This window comes from Denticeps clupeoides, unplaced genomic scaffold (genome assembly GCF_900700375.1).
Source record: "Denticeps clupeoides unplaced genomic scaffold, fDenClu1.1, whole genome shotgun sequence".
In the NCBI taxonomy this organism is placed as follows: domain Eukaryota; kingdom Metazoa; phylum Chordata; class Actinopteri; order Clupeiformes; family Denticipitidae; genus Denticeps; species Denticeps clupeoides.
The window spans coordinates 106,078-126,088 of NW_021630097.1; the positions used below are offsets into that span (position 1 = coordinate 106,078).

General features: G+C 40.7%; 2 protein-coding genes across 4 annotated transcripts; one reads left to right on the forward strand and one right to left on the reverse strand.

Annotated features, from left to right (window-relative positions):
• The first annotated feature begins 5,271 nt into the window (after nt 1-5,271).
• On the forward strand, nt 5,272-16,362 carry LOC114783487 (neuronal acetylcholine receptor subunit alpha-4-like). 3 transcript variants are annotated; one of them, XM_028968937.1, is made up of 7 exons: nt 5,272-7,495; nt 8,828-8,976; nt 9,421-9,465; nt 9,577-9,686; nt 10,486-11,021; nt 11,445-11,800; nt 13,382-16,362. In XM_028968937.1, the coding sequence occupies exons 1-7, from the start codon at nt 7,435-7,437 to the stop codon at nt 13,505-13,507; spliced, it is 1,383 nt and encodes a 460-aa protein (XP_028824770.1). In that variant the 5' UTR covers nt 5,272-7,434; the 3' UTR covers nt 13,508-16,362. The 3 variants fall into 3 exon arrangements, with proteins under 3 accessions (XP_028824770.1, XP_028824769.1, XP_028824768.1); XM_028968936.1 differs by having other exon boundaries at nt 10,486-10,546; nt 10,622-11,800; XM_028968935.1 differs by having other exon boundaries at nt 10,486-11,800.
• On the reverse strand, nt 14,489-19,834 carry LOC114783489 (V-type proton ATPase subunit S1-like). The gene is made up of 10 exons (XM_028968943.1): nt 19,704-19,834; nt 19,216-19,339; nt 18,533-18,607; nt 18,182-18,375; nt 18,054-18,085; nt 17,497-17,582; nt 16,848-17,101; nt 16,582-16,632; nt 15,968-16,202; nt 14,489-15,598 (listed from the first exon to the last, which is right to left on the reverse strand). Exons 1-10 carry the CDS (start codon nt 19,826-19,828, stop codon nt 15,392-15,394), a joined length of 1,383 nt encoding a protein of 460 aa, XP_028824776.1. The 5' UTR covers nt 19,829-19,834; the 3' UTR covers nt 14,489-15,391.
• Between the last annotated feature and the right edge of the window lie 177 nt (nt 19,835-20,011).

The window sequence follows — 20,011 nt, forward strand, 5'->3', positions numbered from 1 at the left end:
CATAACCCACGCATTACAATCCATAAACAGTAAAGCCTGCCGCTATTGTGGTGGTTTGCGCGTGGTGAATAAATCGGTGATCAATGCTGTAAATGTAAATATAATGAATTCAGGCGTTTTGGACTGTGACCTAAGCAATAGAACGGTAATGGAGGACAGGCAGTACAAGTGATAGATTCTGAACACCAGATGGAGCCAAAGTGAAAACTATTGCTGCAGTGGAAAGTAAAGGTTGTGTTATGTGTTGAAGGGAGAATCCCTGGTCCATCAGAGGGGGAATATGCTTCTGAGGATGCTGACCTATTACATAATATTAGCACAATATTAGCACATCGGCAGAAAAAACGAATTTATAGTTACTTTCAGCACCTTCAAAACAACATACAGTGTTTATAACCTGCTGAAATTAAGACAGGACACAGGGTCATGAAGGACAACCAGCACTCGAAACCACGATCAAACAAAAGTCATCGAACTGAGGTGATAAGCCTCAAAAACCGCAGACAGCTACAAAGAAAGGGATGGAAAAAAAATGTTGCCAAGGTCAGAGGTTGGATTCCCGGGTCTCGTGATATCTATCCCTGTGTTGCTGTAGGGTTTCCATCCATTGTCCAGAAGTGTGCCTATATTGGTTGAAGGTGAGAATGTGTGTGGGATCGGTTGTGGCTTCAGTGGTTACTTAAATTAGTGTGACAGTGCGTGATAAATCACCCGAATACCCCGCCCAAAACAGATTTACATTTACAGAATGTATCAGACACCCTTATCCAAAGTGACTTACAATCAGTAGTTACAGGGACAGTCCCATGGAGACACTCAGGGACAAAATGGAAGTAAATGCGGTTTGAACCTGTCGTTTTTTTTTTTTTTTTTTTTTGGTCTTCTGGTTCATAGGTAAGTGTGTTATTCATTAGGCTTCTGCCAGCCAGACCTTCTCTGAAGAGAATTAGTTCAGTCCAATGCAACAAAATGAACAAAATGGCCGATGTTGGCAGATGCTGTGAGTTCGGCACACAGCTTGGTTGTTCTGTTTGCTCTTCAGGCCTATCAGATTGCAGAAATATGAACATTGTGATGGTGTGCGGTTCAGACTACACACTCAGGAGCTGCGTTGAATAGTTAACAGCTTCATTTGGTCACTATCAGTGGGACAATAGTCATGGGTTAATCTGATGCAATCTCATCAATTTATTATAGCAGTTTTGCATTCATTTGGAAAAAATGTCCCAATCTTTTGCACTGTTTAGGAAGGAAAAGTTGACAAAGTATGGGCAAAAAAATACATGATTAAAGATACCTGATCCATATATTCACCAAGGATGCAAGATTTAACATGCTTTCTACATATTTTTTGCCTCCTTGGTGTGGACGGACCCAACACACCAGTAGAATACAGTCATTTAGGCTCTGGGTCTCACACGAAATGTCCCAGTGACCTTTTTCTGACAACTGGAGCAATCAGAGATTCTGTAAAAATCCTTCCCTTTAAAACTTGAATAAAGAATTAGATTATCAGATTCCTGTTGGTGGTGCTTTTAAGACAGTTTGACAATTTTTAAAAACATTCTCTCTGTCACCTTTTTTTACAAGGGTTATTGCAGCCTAGCCTGAAATCCCTGTTTTTTTTTCTGTTTTTGCAAGACTGACATTTCTGTGCACAATGTGTGACAACATGATTGTATAACTATTCATTACCCCTACAAGACATCCGATTTCCAATGCACTAGGCTTACATGCAATGATCAGGAGAGTGTAAAAAAAACATTTTTAAAATGCAGACTTCGTCTCCATGTCATTTTCTTTTTATATATTTGTGGCAAGGGGTCACAAGTTCATTATTACATTATTTTATTTATTTAATATATTCATCATATTACACATGTACTACCAATTTCTGGCATAAATATAGGTCCAATCAGGTCCGACGGCTGAAGCAAGCAGACAGCACTCATACTACAGCCACAGAACAAGAACCTAAAAATAGCTTAGGCAAATCTCACAAGAGCTGTCAAAAAAGTTGAAAAAGCCACAATAGCCTAAACTTAATGAGCAGCCACCGGGGACGCATGGGGTCATTTCATGAAGACAGGTTTATCCTAGCTGCTCTCATACAAAGTCAGCTAGCACATAAACTCATATTCAGACAGCTCGTTCCGAGGGAATGCCCTTGCTGGGTCGCTGTACAGCTAAGCCAGGAAAGATTGGATGTTATATGAGAGAGGTGATATTTGCTGACTGTTGGAGCTTCTGAACTGCATGTCACATGGGGTCAAAACATCTTCCTACTTACGGAATTATACCTGTACATTTCAACAAGGCCGGTGCAGATTATACAGACTGTTTTAAAAATTTCAAGCTAAATTTACATGTGAGCTGCAACATTTTAATATATTATATATTATTTTTTCTATTATTATATACATGTGTGGTGTTTGGTTAGCACGCCTGATTGTACCTCTCTACCTGTTACCACCCAGTTGTTGAGTTGAATCCGGTGTGGTAGAACATCTGATGTTCTAAGCTGTGCAGGGCTGGTGCCCTCCAGGACTAGGTTTGGTGTCATAAAATGTACAGAACAGATAGGGGGGTTTATATGATCTAGAATGTAATAATCGGATGCATATGCATAACTGGGTGTCCTGTTTCCCACAAACTTTGGATCCATACTTTAACAGGCGTTTGAAAATGTTGCTGAAATTATACTGCGCCGACTTCACTGATGAATGGGCCTATTATTTGATTTTCATTCCCGTCAATGTAATTTAGTGATTTTTTTCAAAGGCTTTGTTGTAAACAATTGCAAACAAGCGAAACCTAAGCTAAAAACTAATTCACTGTGAATACGCTCGGCGCATCTGCAGTGGCTTTGTGCTGCAACCAATTCATCCAAAAGTTAGAGCTCGGGGAAAACAGGGGAAAAATTATTCTGCATTCACAAGAAAATGCATCCCCAAACAATGCTGGCTAAGCCAATTAAGCGCTGCAATTTATCAATGGGTATTTGAATAGGACTCCGTGATGACGTTTGTTCAGCAGAGGTGGCAAATAATGGTGCTTGTCTGCTCAAGGTCTGGAGACAGTCCAGTTTCGCTGCTGAACAAAATTAAATATGGACAGAAATTGTATGGTAAAACAAAAGGGATTTTGAGGGTTAATTAGAACACGTGGTTTTTTGTTTTTCGCAGTAGTGTTTTATAACAGATGGAAGTAGCAGATTTTTATTACATTGTGTTTTTTCTGGCCAGTTGTATTTTGAAAGCAACCAAAGCCCACATTTTTACCTTTTTGATGCCAGAAATATCAGTCAATTTACCACTCATTAATATTTTAGCATTGGAAATTGATCTCCCGTTTTAGACTACACCTTAAATCTTCATTTATTATCACAACATGTGGGCTCTCTGACTGAACAAATCACACTGAGATGAGATTAATGAGATTTCCCATGACCGGAATATTCTGATTTAAACCGCTTTTCTCTTTAACGGCCATCTGAACAGAGTGTAGAACTCGTAATAGAACTTGTAAAATTGCTAATTACTAAAACACACCAATGAATCTTGTAAATAATATGCATAAAATAATTATTTATTGCAGTAATCACAGTCATATGATCTCAATATGAAAGTACTTTTAAATTAATCTTGTAATTTAAAGTATTTAAAATTTAGTATTGCTATTGAATATTTTAAGATTGACTCACAGTGATTTACACCAAATCACGAATAACTGACAACTACAATCCTTTAATAAACAAAAATGCAAACAATACAGATGTCAGGATTGACTGCAGCTGGGCTCAACACCGGTGGCCAATCCTGACGGCCCATAAATGCCAGAGACTTCCGGCCCTTCAAAATCTCCGGCATTTTCGTGCACTCGGTCATGAACTTGACTTCAGTTAGTGAATGAGTTTATGTTTTGAGTTCTGGCAATCGGCACACGCCTACGGGTTTGTTTCAGTTCTTTATTTAAGTTAAACTGTTTTCGGCCACCAAGCCGCGTTTATGTTCATTTATTGTTTATAAATAAAACCCCCTTCCCAACATGTCACACCTCTGCGCTTCCTTCCCCCGTAAGTCCGTAGTCGTGACAACAGACAATAATTGTATTTGTTCAGTGTTACCTATGAAAGGTCATCCATGGGATCTGGTTTGGAGCCTACAATGGCTGACACCCCCAAGCAGCGCAAAAAAAAAAATCTCTAATTAAGATCTTTACTTGACACTTCACTCAGACAAGTGTCACAACACAGAAAGAGGGGGAGGACCCAGGTGCAGGTTAAATCCACCAAAGGAGTGAGGTGGGGGGTGCTCTGGATAACTGTTTTTGGATTGCACTTTGTCAGGCCTCTATACCCAAGACCTGTCCAACTTGTGTGTCCTGCCTGGCACACAAACCCCTGACCATGACAAGGTGGCAATCCCGCAGGGGGAATCTATAACATAAAATATTCCTCATTCCTCAGTAAATAAAATATTCCTCAGATTATAACATAACATTTACCTTAATTGGATGGCCTATATCAAATTTATTCAAACCCAACAATAACACTTCTCACCATTGACAATATTAACAAAACTAAAAAAGGTTGTCATGGTTGAAAAAATGATGCATCTCACAGCATTAACTTTGTGAGCTGCTGGGATGGAACGTGAATAAACTTTACAGACAAGCTGACAGTGATACTTGTGGGATAGACAAAGAAACATCTCTCTATGAGACTGAAACTTTGAGAAAATCAATGGACAAGTAACCCATTGACTATACAAATATAGATGTATTTTTTTAGTTGTTAATTATTATTTGTTAATCAATTTCTCCTGGTTTCCTGTCATGGGGTAAGCACCCAGCTCAATTGTACGAATAGATCGCACGCGGAAGAAAAACTCACGATGTATGTGTACGCTCCGATGCTTGATTGCGACCTCACACTACACGTGCAATACGAACACATCGAAACCAGAAGAAGAAGAAGAAAAAAGCACATCATTAGTGATGATGAACAAAGCGAAACGCGCTGCTTTGGCCATTGGGGCACAGAAAAATTAAAGAAATTCAGGACGTTTGTTAAGGGGGGGTATTGCCCCATCTTGCACCGTGCACAGCATCCACCGCCACAACTAGCCATACACAAAATGCCGTTGATATTGATGTACGATGCTACTGCTGACTCCATTTGAAATACCCTGCAACGTCTCCGTTACAGGTGTAACTTCTCTGCATGTTACTTGGGTTACGTAAAGTGAAAGGGATGAAATGCCGCAGGTTCCTGCTGCTACTGCTGTGTGTAGCTGTGCTACTAGTAAAACAGAAACATGTGTAAACTCAGTTACAAGCTCCTGTTTGATTAGCATGGTGCTACAGCAACGCACAATTTGGCTAATAAACCTCCGATGACCTATCATTCCGTACACGGTTCAAACTGATGAACTGATTTAAACTGGTCGTTCTGGAATACGGTTTTTCATATGTAAAAGTATTGGTACATTATTTTGTATTTGCAGACTGAGGGGCATTATAAATCATGTTCAGTCTGTTTTCGCGGGTCAAAGTGGCAGTGGTATCTATGATATTTTCACTGGAGTATAAATCCACACAGTGCACTTATCCGACCAGGAAAAAAACAGCATGATCTAAATGTGTCAAATGGACACACCACCAAAAAGCAAGAAACAACGGAAAGTGAAACAAAGACTAACAAGACCCAAAGGTATCAGAATGCAGACAAGCATAAATGGCTTCCTATCACGTCTCAGAGGAATCCTTGTTGCCATTGGGCCGCGAGCCATTTCAGTGGCACAGCTCAACTCTGTAGGGGTTCTTTCATCCACTTCTTTACAAGGGGAAATGATGCAAGATTATCTTGACTTTGAGTAAACACACTACAGGCTGTCCACACACACCAGTGTAAAGTCTTTGAGCAACACGATCTACTCTGGCACAAGGTTTTGATGAATAGTGGCTGGCCAGGCTAACAATTGCACAAAGTACGCCGAGTGGGAGGTCAGGCACCAGCAATATGTCATCCCCGTCTCTGGCTCCAATGAGAGATCTAATATTGCACTATGTCTTTCTTTCCCCTTTTCATTGTGAATGACTTATCTGTTCTTAAGGTATAGGCAGTTCAAAGATTTATTTTTTCATTAAAAAAGGCACTCACTCGCCCATGCTTGGCATTGCTCTGAACATTCTGTTGCATTGTTCTGAATGCCAATAGGTGAAAGCATATATAAGAGAGTGCTGCATTAGAAATTATTTGCAAATTTTTTTTTCTGCAAATTGAAATTACAATAAATTACATATTACTGATAAATACAGTAACAGTAAACTTTATCATCACATGGTTCCGATCTGAAAAGGGTAACGTGAAATAGAGTTTACTTTCACCATTAACAGGATCCCTTTGGCTCGTGTTACTGGATATTTTATGTGGAAAGGCCAGCTGTCATGATGAAATAGAAGAAGATACGAAGGGTTGCAACATGGTGAGATTCAAGGTTGAATTAATTTGCGTTTGTAGTGGGGCGTCGATGGGGTCCTCCCAACAGAATCTCCAGTGATTTTTTAATTGGAACTATACACACCTTTATGAATACTATATGACTCCTACTTATTCACATGTGACTATCATTATTTGCTTTCTGTTGGCACTATCCAGACGACGGAGGGGTTGCAATGGATAATGCATTGAATTATCTTAAAATATTTCTTAGCATTTTTTATGGCATGTAATAACATTATGATAAATTATAATCTAGGGCAGACACCAAACTGAACAGCAAAGAGTTACAATGCACTCCTGCTAGACTAGGTTGTTTCAGTCCCATTTCAGAAATGCCCATCAGAAATACCCCTGTGACCCCATTAAAAAAGGATCCTTGAATTTAAACAACCCTTCAAAAGCATTTTTGCGATGGTACAAAGCTGAATTCTGGACGCCTTGGATTTAGTAATACCATAATGGAAGATAGTGTTATGAACGTTATGGCTGGTGTATCAATTCCCACTGAAACCTTTTCAAATTCATGACTTGTTACAAATTCAGTAAGAATTCATTCTCCTGGTGCGGCGGGAAGGCACATAAATAACTAAAGTTATTCCTTTATTCCTGCATTAATACACTGAATTGAAATGGATGGATGGGTTCCAGAGGACACAGTGAATGCCACCCCAGACACACACACACTCGCACACACTCTCAACAGACACTCAATCCTGCTCACACTGTGGCTGTTCTGGAAAAAGCGAGATAGGGAAGGAGGACCGAGATGGGAGAGAGGAGGGACTGAGCAACAGAAGTGGACGGGGAGAGCAGAGGACGAAAGAATCAGAACCTGAGCTGTACTTTGGGCACCCAACACCGGATTCTGGAGATGCTGTACTTAACAAAATGAAGTAAACCAGCGGCTCTGTGGATCCAGCAGATCTACCATGGTTCCAAGCAAGATCCTGCCAGTGCTGTCCTTCCTACTGTGTCTGCACTTACATCAAGGTAACATTCCTCTGTCAACTCTTTGATTAGCTGTAGACTGGTTAAAAATCTGTCTGCTATATTAAATCCATCAGATTGAGATGAGTAACCTTCATTGGTCCAACAGAAATTTGCATTGTTACAGCAGCAAAGTGGACAGTGCAAGAATATGCACTTTATATGTTTACAAGTGTGTGTGGGCGTGCATGTGTGTGTGTGTGTGTTTGTGTAGTTAACAGTGATTTATTCATTATATTGTTATCTAAAGTGTCAATGACTGAATTGTCCTATTGACTTTTTTTTATAACTATTAACTTTTTCTATGTTAATTCTAGATAACCTAAATGTTTTAGAATCAAAACCAAATAATGTCAAAAACTTCATTTTTTATTTTATATGTTGCAAGAGAGACTTGTATAGAGGAATAATGTATTTGAACGTCTATATATGCAGAAAAAGATGTAATAAAAAAGTGGCATGAGTCTACAGTTGGAGGATGTAAGCATACTAAATGTGATGCATGAGGTTTAAAAGACATTGTGTCATATCATTTCTGCCTGTTGTGTGCTGTTAATGCACCAAGTATATAGAGTTGGTGCTGTTCACATCACATCAGAACATAAAACCATTGGTCACAGAACAGCCTCTGTACCAATGTGTTGACCTCTTCTTAAACAGGCACGTATATATTAAGCATTAGAATAAAAAGTGACACACAATTAATCCAAAATGTAAAACTCTACCATTATCACTGGGGCATGTAACTAAAAGCTAATAGTGTAATTAGTGATATAAGATAAGATGTGTACATTTTTTAGATGTTTTAGATCTGGTATGCATTGTGTCCCAAAAGTCCCAAAGTTCCATACATCTTCAGTAAATAATCCCATTCTAATATAATAACCAAATGCCAGGCAAGGGTAAGCATTGTTATTGCTCCGCTCACGGGCAGCAGAGGACAACACTCCTGACACGTGCATTTTTTCCCAGAATTGTTCCACTCTATTTTTAGAGCTCAAGACAAAAGAGTAAGCACTACCTGTGCAGTCATTAATTAAAGGCTTTTCTGGCTGCCTGTGGCATCTTTATAATCTTTTTTTCATGTGTTCATTTTTATACAATAATTTTGTGTGATGACTGTTATTTTATATTTATAATTAATTATCACAATTACTGAAGATGATTATATTGGAAATATTACATTGTAATAACAAGCACTTTGTTTGGCCATGTAAATTAGTGGGCACATCTAGCTGTGCTCTACCTGTGACCATCCTCGGACAATTTCCAGGCAACCTCCATCCTGTGTTCAGAAACCGAAACCGTCACATTAAACAAGTCCCTCCCCAACAGCCCTGCCCAAAGTAGCCCGGGCAGATGCCGAGGAAAGGCTCCTGAAGACCCTCTTCGCCAGCTACAACAAGTTCTCGCGACCGGTAGCCAACATTTCAGAAGTGGTGCTGGTGCACTTCGGTCTCTCCATCGCCCAGCTGATTGACGTGGTGAGTGAAACCTCAACCTCCCACACTAATAAGAAGAAAGTGAATACACAGCAGCATAGCACACGATGCACACAGTGAAATTTGTCCTCTGCATTTAACCCATCGCCCTGAGTGAACAGTGGGCAGCCCGGAAAGCACTGTGTGGGGACGGTGCTTTGCTCAGTGGCACCTTGGCGGATCGGGACTCGAACCAGCAACCTTCTGATTACGGGGCCGCTTCCTTAACCGCTAGGCCACCACTGCCCCTGTGTAGCAATTAAACCTGTGTAGACATCACTCGGTGTCAGTCTTCTTCAACTACTTTACAAATTGCTTTTTAAAAATGTACATTTTGTTACAAATTTCTTGATTTCTAAAACGAATCACTAGATAATTCAAATGAGATCATAGAAATGTTTGAGGAGCGGCATTGCTTCTCAGTTGTAATTATTTATGCCTGGGCAGGATGAGAAGAACCAGATGATGACCACCAACGTCTGGGTAAAGCAGGTATGACTTGATTGAGCATTATTGGAATGTAATCAGAATTATAATTGGAATCACGGGGCCTCCGGCATGCCCTGCTGAGATATTCCCGTGACAGCATCTCTGTTCTGACAGGAATGGAACGATTACAAGCTCCGCTGGAACCCTGATGAGTATGAGAATGTCACCTCCATCCGTATCCCATCCGAAATCATCTGGAGGCCTGACATTGTCCTTTACAACAAGTAACTTATACTTTTTATTTATTCCATTTTTTGTGCAATGCTAACAAGGTAGTTTGAGCTTGACTGTCTCTAAGTTGCATGTTCACTTTTCTTAAAGTCAAACAATGCTTCTGATGACATTTTTTGTTCGTATTATAGCAAAAAAGGTTGTATGGAATTATTTTTTTTTTTAAAGGCAATTGAGGAAAAGGCAATTGGCCAGAGAAAATTAATCACCTTGCTTTATAGCTGCAGAAATTAGTATTAGTATTAGTATTAGTCTGTCCTCATCGTGGATGGGCTTCAGAGAACTGTATCACATCATCTTTAAGGTTTCTGCAAAGCAATTTACCAGATGACAGCCTTCAGAAGGATAAAACAGCTATGATAAAACAGATATATTTCAGATTGAAGCCCAAGGATGAGATACAATTTTATTAATCTGCAAATGTTCATCTGAGTATGAAATGCTTTTCGAGAACTAATCCCTGTCCCTGATTTTGGACCACAACCCAGGCTTGGTTTTCAGCCATCTTCAACCAAACTTTTTTTTTAAAGGTAATCACCATTACATGCATCGTGTGCAAATTAAAGTGTAATAACACTTATCCAGCACAAGGGTGTGATTAATCCAATGAGGAGGAGGAACCTATTTTAACGGCAAACTTCAACATATTGAATATTTTTCACAGACTATTCAGGCACTACAGTTTTGCCACAGCAGGCATGAAAGGGGATGCTCATCGGTTTTGCAAGGTCATGATTAAATGCAACAGTACACTGAACTAACTGGACAAACACCTTGCACTGTTTCTTCTAGCGCTGATGGCGACTTTACAGTGACTCACCTGACAAAAGCTCACCTCTTCTACAACGGAACTGTTAAGTGGACACCTCCTGCAATCTACAAAAGTTCTTGCAGCATTGACGTCACATTCTTCCCTTTCGATCAGCAGAACTGCAAGATGAAGTTTGGCTCATGGACTTATGACCGAGCCAAGATTGACCTGGTGAGCATGGCAAGCAACGTTGATCAAATGGACTACTGGGAGAGTGGCGAGTGGGTCATCATCAACGCTGTTGGAAAGTACAACAGCAAGAAGTATGAATGTTGCACTGAGATCTACCCTGACATCACCTATTACTTCATAATCCGTCGGCTTCCTCTGTTCTACACCATAAACCTCATCATCCCCTGCCTGCTAATCTCATGTCTGACGGTCCTGGTCTTCTACCTGCCTTCAGACTGTGGTGAAAAGATCACGCTCTGCATCTCCGTGCTCCTCTCTCTCACAGTCTTCCTCTTGCTCATCACAGAGATCATCCCGTCCACCTCGCTGGTCATCCCTCTCATCGGTGAGTACCTGCTCTTCACCATGATCTTCGTGACTCTTTCCATCATCATCACGGTGTTTGTGCTCAACGTGCACCATCGCTCGCCTCAGACCCACAGCATGCCTCATTGGGTGCGGAGGGTCCTGCTAGACCTGGTGCCATGTGTCCTTTTCATGAAGCGCCCGCCAGCTGTGGGCAAGCAAAACTGTCGCAGGCTCATTGAGATGATGCACAGGCCAGGGGTGGTATCCCATCCCATCTGGCAAGAACATGTCTTCCTAGATACTCCTTTAGACAGTCCAGATGTTCTAGCCTGCTCGGCCACCTCCCCCGAGATGCTGGATTTGTCCAAAGAGGAGGAAAAGCCCCTACAGAACACACAGTCTGACTTAGAGCAAGAGCTTAGCGAGCTGGGTCTAATGATAGCTTCACTGGATGTTCCAGCCTCATCTTCATCCTCCCTGCCTTCTACCTTGGGTTCCATCCTCCATCATCTACCTCTAAAAGGGGAAAAGGCAAAGACGTCAAAAACCTACAACACTGAACAAGCCCAGGTTTATAGCCTTCAATGTGGAGGCCTACAGGATGACAGAAGCTACCAGAGAACTGATCGAGAACATAATAGGAGTTGGGCTTCGAGCTCATTAGGTGGGCACCTGTTCTCCTGCTCAAATGGGAAACCTGCCGAGATCTCCGTGCAGCACAACCTGGGCGAATCCACGTCCTCCTCCCTGAAGCAGGCCATCGAAGGGGTACAGTACATTGCAGACCACCTGAGGGCAGGGGACGCCGATTTTTCTGTAAGTTCACTAAATCCCTCCTTACTCAAACAAGCCTGGTTAAAGGTTGAATGGGTACAACAAGCTGAAAAGGGGTGATTCTGGTTGAACTCGACAAATGGTCCACACTTAACCATCTCATAATTGGACTATTTTGTGAAATTGCTTTGCCGTTACAGCAAGTTAAGGAATATAAACACCTGGGCATGCAGTTCAGATTCAGACTTTATTTGTCACATACACCATCATACATGGTACGACATGCAGTGAAATGCTTTTTGCAATGTCTGATCTAAAACAAAAAAGAAAACAGTGTATAGAAAGAAAGTCGAAACAAGTTAGACCTTATCAGGGCTCTCAGTTTTGTAGCTCAAAATCTATAGAAACCGAATGAGAATTGCTGGTCTTCCTCTTGTAAGTTGCTTTGGAGCGTCTGCCAAGTAAAGTAAAGTAAAGTAGAAACAGAATGCCCGTAAGGATGAAGTGCAGGGGCATCAACACGACCTACATGAAGGTTTGATAAATGTATAAATGCACAAGACCTATATTATGTGGATGTGAGTACAGTATGGATAGACTCACAGTTGCAGGTACAATGCTTAGTGCTTAATTATACTGTGAATGTAAAACAGTAGAAGCAGAATTTAGTAACAGAGACTGGATCTGCATCTGATTCAGGGCCTGAATAGCCTGATGGAATAAGATGTTCCTCATTCTCTCTGTTTTGGCTTTAAAGGGAAGCAGAAGCACTTCCCTGACCTCAAAAGCGAGAATAGTCTGTTGTCAGGATGACAGTGATCCTTCAGAACCTTACTGGCTTGAGTTCGGCTCGACCTACAGCTGGACTGAAGGTCGAGCACACCACTCCTTGAAGAGCTTGTCTGTCCTGTTCCCGAACCAGCTGCAGATGGTTCCCGTCAGGACGCTCTCGATGGTGCGGGTGTATCTCTCTTGAGATGCCTCAGAAAGAAAAGGCGCTGACGGGCCTTCTTCGCCAGGGTGTCGGTATGACAGGTCCAATTTGAAATAAAACATTCTAAACATGTGGACCTGTTCCATTCTGACCATTATTCCAAAGACAATATCTCCTTCAAGCCAGCATCAAATGCTATTGGCTTGAATTCATTCCTCCATATACTACATCTTCCCCCTGTCTGTCAAGAAGCTTGCACTACAAGTCACCACACTTCACACACTTTTTATCAGATAATCTCTCTGATCTAAATACTAATACACTGGACACTATTCCCATCTAAACAAAGAGGAATTTGCATTTACATACTCTACATATATGTCTATGCCTAAAGCACAGGAATAATTCTTGCAAAGTGAAATATCGCAGAATACAGTTTACACAGAGGTATGTTCGGTTCTAAAAATAGTGCTATTGTTGCTCAGCCTGTAGACACTGGCAAATGGAGGACATCTGCAGCCTCTATTAGGAAAGTCCACTTAGAGCCACTTACGTCGATGATTTATTGTGGTAAATCACCCCAGGAATGTTGATGCAATCATTAAAAATACATCACTTAGACATGATTTAGATGTCGTGACCAGTCACGATTCACAATTCCCTCTACTAAGTCTGCCTTCCCCCAACAGGTAAGAGAAGATTGGAAATACGTGGCCATGGTCATAGACCGGATTTTCCTGTGGATGTTCATACTGGTCTGCGTTTTGGGAACTGTGGGCCTGTTTTTGCCCCCTTGGCTGGCAGGAATGATCTAGTACCCTGAGGTTTGGTACAGAAGTGATTGTTAAAAAAAATTCAAGCCACCTCATTCACCCGAGATTTTACTGTTCTTTTCCAAGCTGTCTTGGTTTTATTGGAAAAAAAAAACAGCAACAACAAAAAGCATCACCTTTCAGAACCCAGTGGTGAAGGTTTCAAACTAGTTGCTGCATCACCGCTTATGTCACTCAGATGAAAATTGCAATCCTAAACCTTTCTTTATGATTTCGTTTAGGAAACATGGAATTTGAGCTGGATTCCATTTGTTAATACTAGTACTTTTGCATTACCAGGCTTGTTTCATGTTTGTTTAATATCTTAATTAATCTATTAATTAATAAGGTTTGTTTGCTGGATATTGCTAAATGTTGTAGCATCATGATTATTAGCATTAGATTATAATTTTATAGTTTTTTGAGGTAAAATAGCCAGATAACATTATCTCCAGCTGCATATAACTTATGTATTTATCACATGCTTGGATGTTGTAATTTACTTTCTACTCTTTGGCCCTTAGAACTGAAATTACATTTTCAAAAAGTTTAAACCCACTTCCTGTACAATATGTAGAACCTTCTGTCTTTAACCTTCTGTTTGTCTGCATATTATTACAAGGTAACATCTGATCTCTTCAGTTTTTGAAAAGTATGATATGGGACCTTCATTATGCATCACAGATTTGCCATGAATCATACATAGCAATGTCTACCATAATAATATTTGATAACAATATATGTAGTTCTGTACTTTACAGACCTATTGTATTAATTCATTCCAGTTGTGCAATTAGAAGTTCTAAGCGCTGCTTCCATCTGCTGGTAGGTTATTAAAATGCAAGCTGGCGCAGGAAACATTTAGAAAATGTTGTAAAAATGTTCCAGTTGAGTTCTTTATATGCTACCCTGCCAGGAAAGTTGCAAAGTCTTATATCTGGTTGGAACGCCTTTAGCTTTGATAAAAGCATTCTTTCACTGTGGCATTGTTTCAATATGTTTTATTTTACCCACTTTTGTTCACAACATATTTACGAATATCTATGAAAGCCAGAACATCCTTGGACAAGCAGCAAATGGGGTTTTGGCTACATTCTCAGAGTAATATTTACTACATTAATTACAAAATGACAGAAAAAAAAACCTGAATAAAAAGTGGTGTTCTTAATAAATTAATGGCACTTAATATTAGGAAAACAAATTAGATTTTTTTAAAGCATTTGTCAGCCGATATCATCTTTTCATGTGTATAAATTAAATCTTTCGGTCCAGTAAAGTATAATTTAATCTGTAGTTAAGTTACTAGCAGACTCGCTCGCACTCACAGGCAGTTGCAGTAGGACATCAAGGCACATGGTCAACAGACAACAGTACAGTCCAGAAGGCACAGTGGAATGTTTGAAATTTTTCCACCCAACATTTGGACCACCGGGGCACAAATTTGGCCTCAATAACTAAATTTGTTCAATGGACCAAACCATTTGTAATGTGACATGCAAATTATGACACACATACATAGAAAAAAAAATGGCTACTATGCACCTGCTCCAGTAAAGGACAAATTGCAGGTATTGCATATTTAGGTGAAAAATTATTTTCCAAACTTCACTAATCATCTATGGAGGACAATAATGATAGTGGATTATTTGAACTATGCCCCAGTTTGACTAATGACTGAACTAAATAGCAATAAGAATAATCCATGAGCTTTTAAATACCCAGGAGATTGGAAAACTATTTAAAAAAAAACTTTTGTGGCACAAAAACAAAAATTGCAAATATTACAAAAGTTTTCATTTACACTGTGGGGCTGATTTAAAAAAATAAAGTAAAAAAAGAAAGAGATGGAGAAGTAGGAAGGCACAGCAGCTCTTGTTCTCATGTTTTTCATTCAGCTTGAGGCACAGTGATGGAGGGACCCTTGGGGTCATCGAATCGGTCCATGGTGCGCAGCTGCATGATCATGTGCAGTCCGTAGGTCAGAATGAGGACCAGCACCAGAGACGTAACCAGACCCATCCAGATGCCCGGGGAGAAGAAGGAAGCGCAGTCGCTGGCATATGAGAAACTTCCGGTCACGTTAAACCCCTGGATCTGAGGGAGAGGAAAGACAGTGTAGGCCTCATGCTTAACCACACATACATAGTCCACTATGCCTGAATATGTTTTCAACATCCAACTGAAACTATATGTAATTATCTGAAGAATAATTTTTTTTTTTTTTAAATGTTTCTGCCCCTCCGTCAGTCATTCAAAAAAGTATGATGAAGAAGACGTGCAGCTGCTACCGACTGGTAGAATTGCAAGGGACAGCGCTTTGTAACGCTTTCATCATCCCTAGGTTAGACCTTCTCATTTAACAATGTTACATAAGAACATAAGAACGAAACAAGAGGAGGCCGCCCAGCCCATCGGCCTCATCATTCACGGTTGGCTCAGATGAGACGGGTATCTCCCCCATACCTGAAAGTCAGTGAAGGTGATTCTCCACTGGTTAGAACTGTCAGATGTATTCCAGGGGAAAAGCAGTGGGTCACGGGTGTTGCTGACCCTTTGGCAGTGGTAGGAATACTCCGCTGGTGAGTAGATGTTGCGGCCAATGAACGTGGCCAGCTGCTGGTCATACAGTATCTCCAGTTGGTCCAGCGTGCTCCAGTTCCGTGCCGATACAGGAAAGAACTTCCTGCTCATGTCAAATCTGTACGTTCAGGCAGCAGATTAAATGCTTGTGCATACCCATATGTTTCTGTATATTTGAGAAAGCGACTAGAATATGTAGTAAGACATTGACTATAATATGTTTATTCATTTCAAGATCTAGCATTATATAAAAGATTTTTATGTAATAACATCTATATTACTGGTACATTTTATCCTTATATTTTACATTTGTAGATGTAAACTGTATTGGTTCCAAACTGTTTCTAAAATGAACATACTTTAAAAATCCTTTCTGCTCCAAAATAAAATTACTGTAGTTTTTTTCATTGTCCTCTTTCATTTATACCATTTAACATGTTTAATGCGTTCATAACTTTTGCATACAATTTCTTATACGCTCAGAACAGGGTACTTACGTCAAACTCAGACTGTTAAAAGACAGCACGTTGGCATAATTCAGGACCAGTCTGGAAAAAAAACAAGCTCATCAGTGAAACTGTAATAAAGCTCTAATATTTAATGTTTTCTGGCACATATCCAATCGTTCTGATTGTCAGTATATGCATATACTGTTCCTGTGTGAAGTAGAGAAACGAATTGTTTCTGCCAAAATACAGATTTGTAATCCTGGAAAGGTGCTGAAATGTTAAATTAAGAAAAGAAACCATGTTCCTGTCCTCACCGAGACACGGTCTCGTTGCAGACAGAACCTGCCAGGGAAACCGAGTTGTTGAAGGTCAGAGGTCCCAAATCTACCCATTCGGACCACTGTTGGTTCCTGAGGAAGCTCACGTTCAACTGCTCTGCCCAGAGCATTATACAGGGACCCTGAGTGCCATTAAAGATCACAGGGGCCTTCGTAGTGATGTCTTGAGCCGGTGCCTGGAGCAACGTGCGCCCAACAGATTCAACATCTACAGGCAAGTTCTCCATCATCTGAAAAAAGTGAAAACATTTGAACAAATGAGATTCAAATCAGCAAGGGATCCCAAGGTTAAGGGCGGTAGTAGCCTAGTGGGTAACACACTATGTACCAGAAGACCTAGGTTCAAATCCCACTTACTACCATTGTGTCCCTGAGCAAGACACGTAACCCAGAGTGCCTCCATGAGGACTATCCCTGCAACTACTGATTGTAAGTCGCTCTGGATAAGGGCGTCTGATAAATTCTATAATTGTAAAGGTAAAAGAGGCACTATGCCGCACTGAACATACAAAGAACTGCACAAATGTTATTTAAAATACTGTAAACAAATTTGTACTAAAATGTATACTGTAAGTCCACAGGTGAGGTGAAATGCACATGTAGGGACGACCTTCATTCAACTTACCCGTGAAGGCTTCAGGCCAGTGTAGACTGCTGTGAATGGCAGATCCCTGTCCTTCATGACCTGCAGCACCTCAGCAATCACCTCATCTGAAGTGCAACACACACAACACCTCAAGTGGACAAAACACATTTATCATTGGGGCTGTCACAGTCATTGCACAATCATCGTTGTCATAAAAAATAACAGTGATATCTGTTCCTTTAACCACTAGTTTAAAGTAACCCTAATTATAGAAGAAGACCTGTTTATTTCAATTCCTTTGGACATGCAAACAATGTCTATGTTTGCCTTCATGTCTCATGTCTTATGGTAGTAGACCACAAGACCACAGGTTCAAACCCCACTTACTACCATTGTGTCCCTGAGCAAGACATTGAGTTGCTACAGGGGGACTATCCCTGTCACTACTGACAAACTGATAAACCGACATCTGCTAAAGGGCATAAAAGTTTGTGTTTTCATGTTATTACCAATATTATCATAGTTATGAAAAAATGACTACTGGCCTATATATAGTAAAATATGTAAATTGGCACTTTACAAAAGCATAAACTTACCATTCTTACGGAGTACTTCCTTAGTTTGCACCCTTAAAATGAAAGAGATATAAAAATTTTAAACTGATTGATTCATCAGCACCCGAGTCTGTGTCAAGTTTGTCTTTTGCCATAGCAGCCCACCCTACCCAGAGCTGTAAGGCAGGCCTATCACCAGCAAGGCGGGGTCAGCCGAAGGAAGGTTCTGCTCTTTGAGGGTGGCGGGGTTTATGTAGAGTGGGGAGGTGCCCACAATCTCCTGTAGCAGGCTGGGAATCTTCTCAGCTACAGGCCATGATATTTCAGGCAGGACTAGCTGCGAGGAGGCTTCCTTCAATGACGCCTGTTTCAAGAAAAGAAAAGAAAACAAAAGGAGGTCAGAGATCTCGAATGTGCAATGTGCAACCAGTGAGATGACCAGCCAAATAATGTGAAAATCCCCGCCTGTTCCAGTTACGCAAGATCAAGTTTCACATCACATGACAGGGATACAAACTCACCTCCAGGCTCGGAAACACACTCTCCTCTTTGTTTCCGAATACACCACCGTAAGCAGTGAAATCGTCAATGCTCATCTAAAAAAAAAAAAAAAAGAGAGAGAAAATTTCAGATTCAGCACAATAACTATTACGCGCAATCCGACTACTGAAAAACGAGCAGAAGATCCAAGCAAACTCAGTCTTTATGCAATTGTGGAGTGACACTGGAAGTTCAAAACAGGAAGTGAAATGATGTCTCACAATCACACCAGCGTGAGAGGTCTACAGCAAGGCCCTGTTATGCACACCACCTTCATACGTCCTACCCCTCTGATAGCTTCACAGTAGACTATAAGGATCTGTGACACTGTGTGGCAGAAATGTGTCTACAGACGTGTGATTTAATGGAATGACCGATTCTGGCAACTCAAGCGTCGGGCAGATCAAACCTTTAGAAATTTACAATCACGGCATTAAACAGTAGTTACAGGGATGGTCCCCCTGACGCCATTCCGGGGTTAAGTGTCTTGCTCAAGTAAGTGGGGTTTGAAGACGTTGTGGTCATCTGGTTCATCGCTGAGTGTGTTACCCACTAGTGAACACCACCCTTTTTAAAAAAAAAATCAAGGTTCTGACTGGTCCCACATCATCAGCAAAACCAATACGGAGAACAATTCATGGCCAGGGATGATTACAGTACTTACTTTGTCCTGCAGGAAAAGAAGCACTGTGTGAGGGGCAGATCCCAGGGCAGTAGACAGGTGAGAGTGGGCCTGCGTCCATGATAAAATGTGTCCGGCTACAGGAGGTTCCACTGGCAAAAGAGAGCTGCAGAAAGAGAAATGTAGCGAGCAGAGCAGAGCAATGAACTCCACAGCAGAACACAATGCATGATATAACCCTACATACACATTTATTACACTGTAATTACTATTTCCTATTGATCTGACCAAAAAGAGTCGTGACTCGTGAACAAGCATCAGCACAAATTCCTCATTCCTGTATCCAGTCTGCAGAACTATAAAGAGGCTTTAAAAAGTAAATAATATAATATAAAAAAACAATAACAGTCAAGTTAACTATTGCCACATGTTTCATAAGACTTTTTTAAAAAAATATCCCTGAAAATGTATCATTCCGCGACGAGCACTTAAAATCATTAAAAAAAATTATTCAGACACACAACACTAACCCTTTACTTGTCCAAATGATAAGTGGCACATGTGCACCGCAACTCGAAATTAAGAAAAAGGTTAATAATAATGAAGAAAAAGTTACGGCGGAGGCTCTAAGTCCCTGCATCCTGACTTCCGCCATTGCTGTGTACGGTCACGTGAATACAGGCAGTGGCTCAGTCATGTGAGCGACCAATGCGCTATGTTGCCAAGTGCGAATAATTTAAACCTATCACAATTTGAACACACGTAGCACAAGTGGAACAATAACCAGGAAGCCATTCCCGAAGACATACTTTGACATTCCATTGACTACATTTTAACG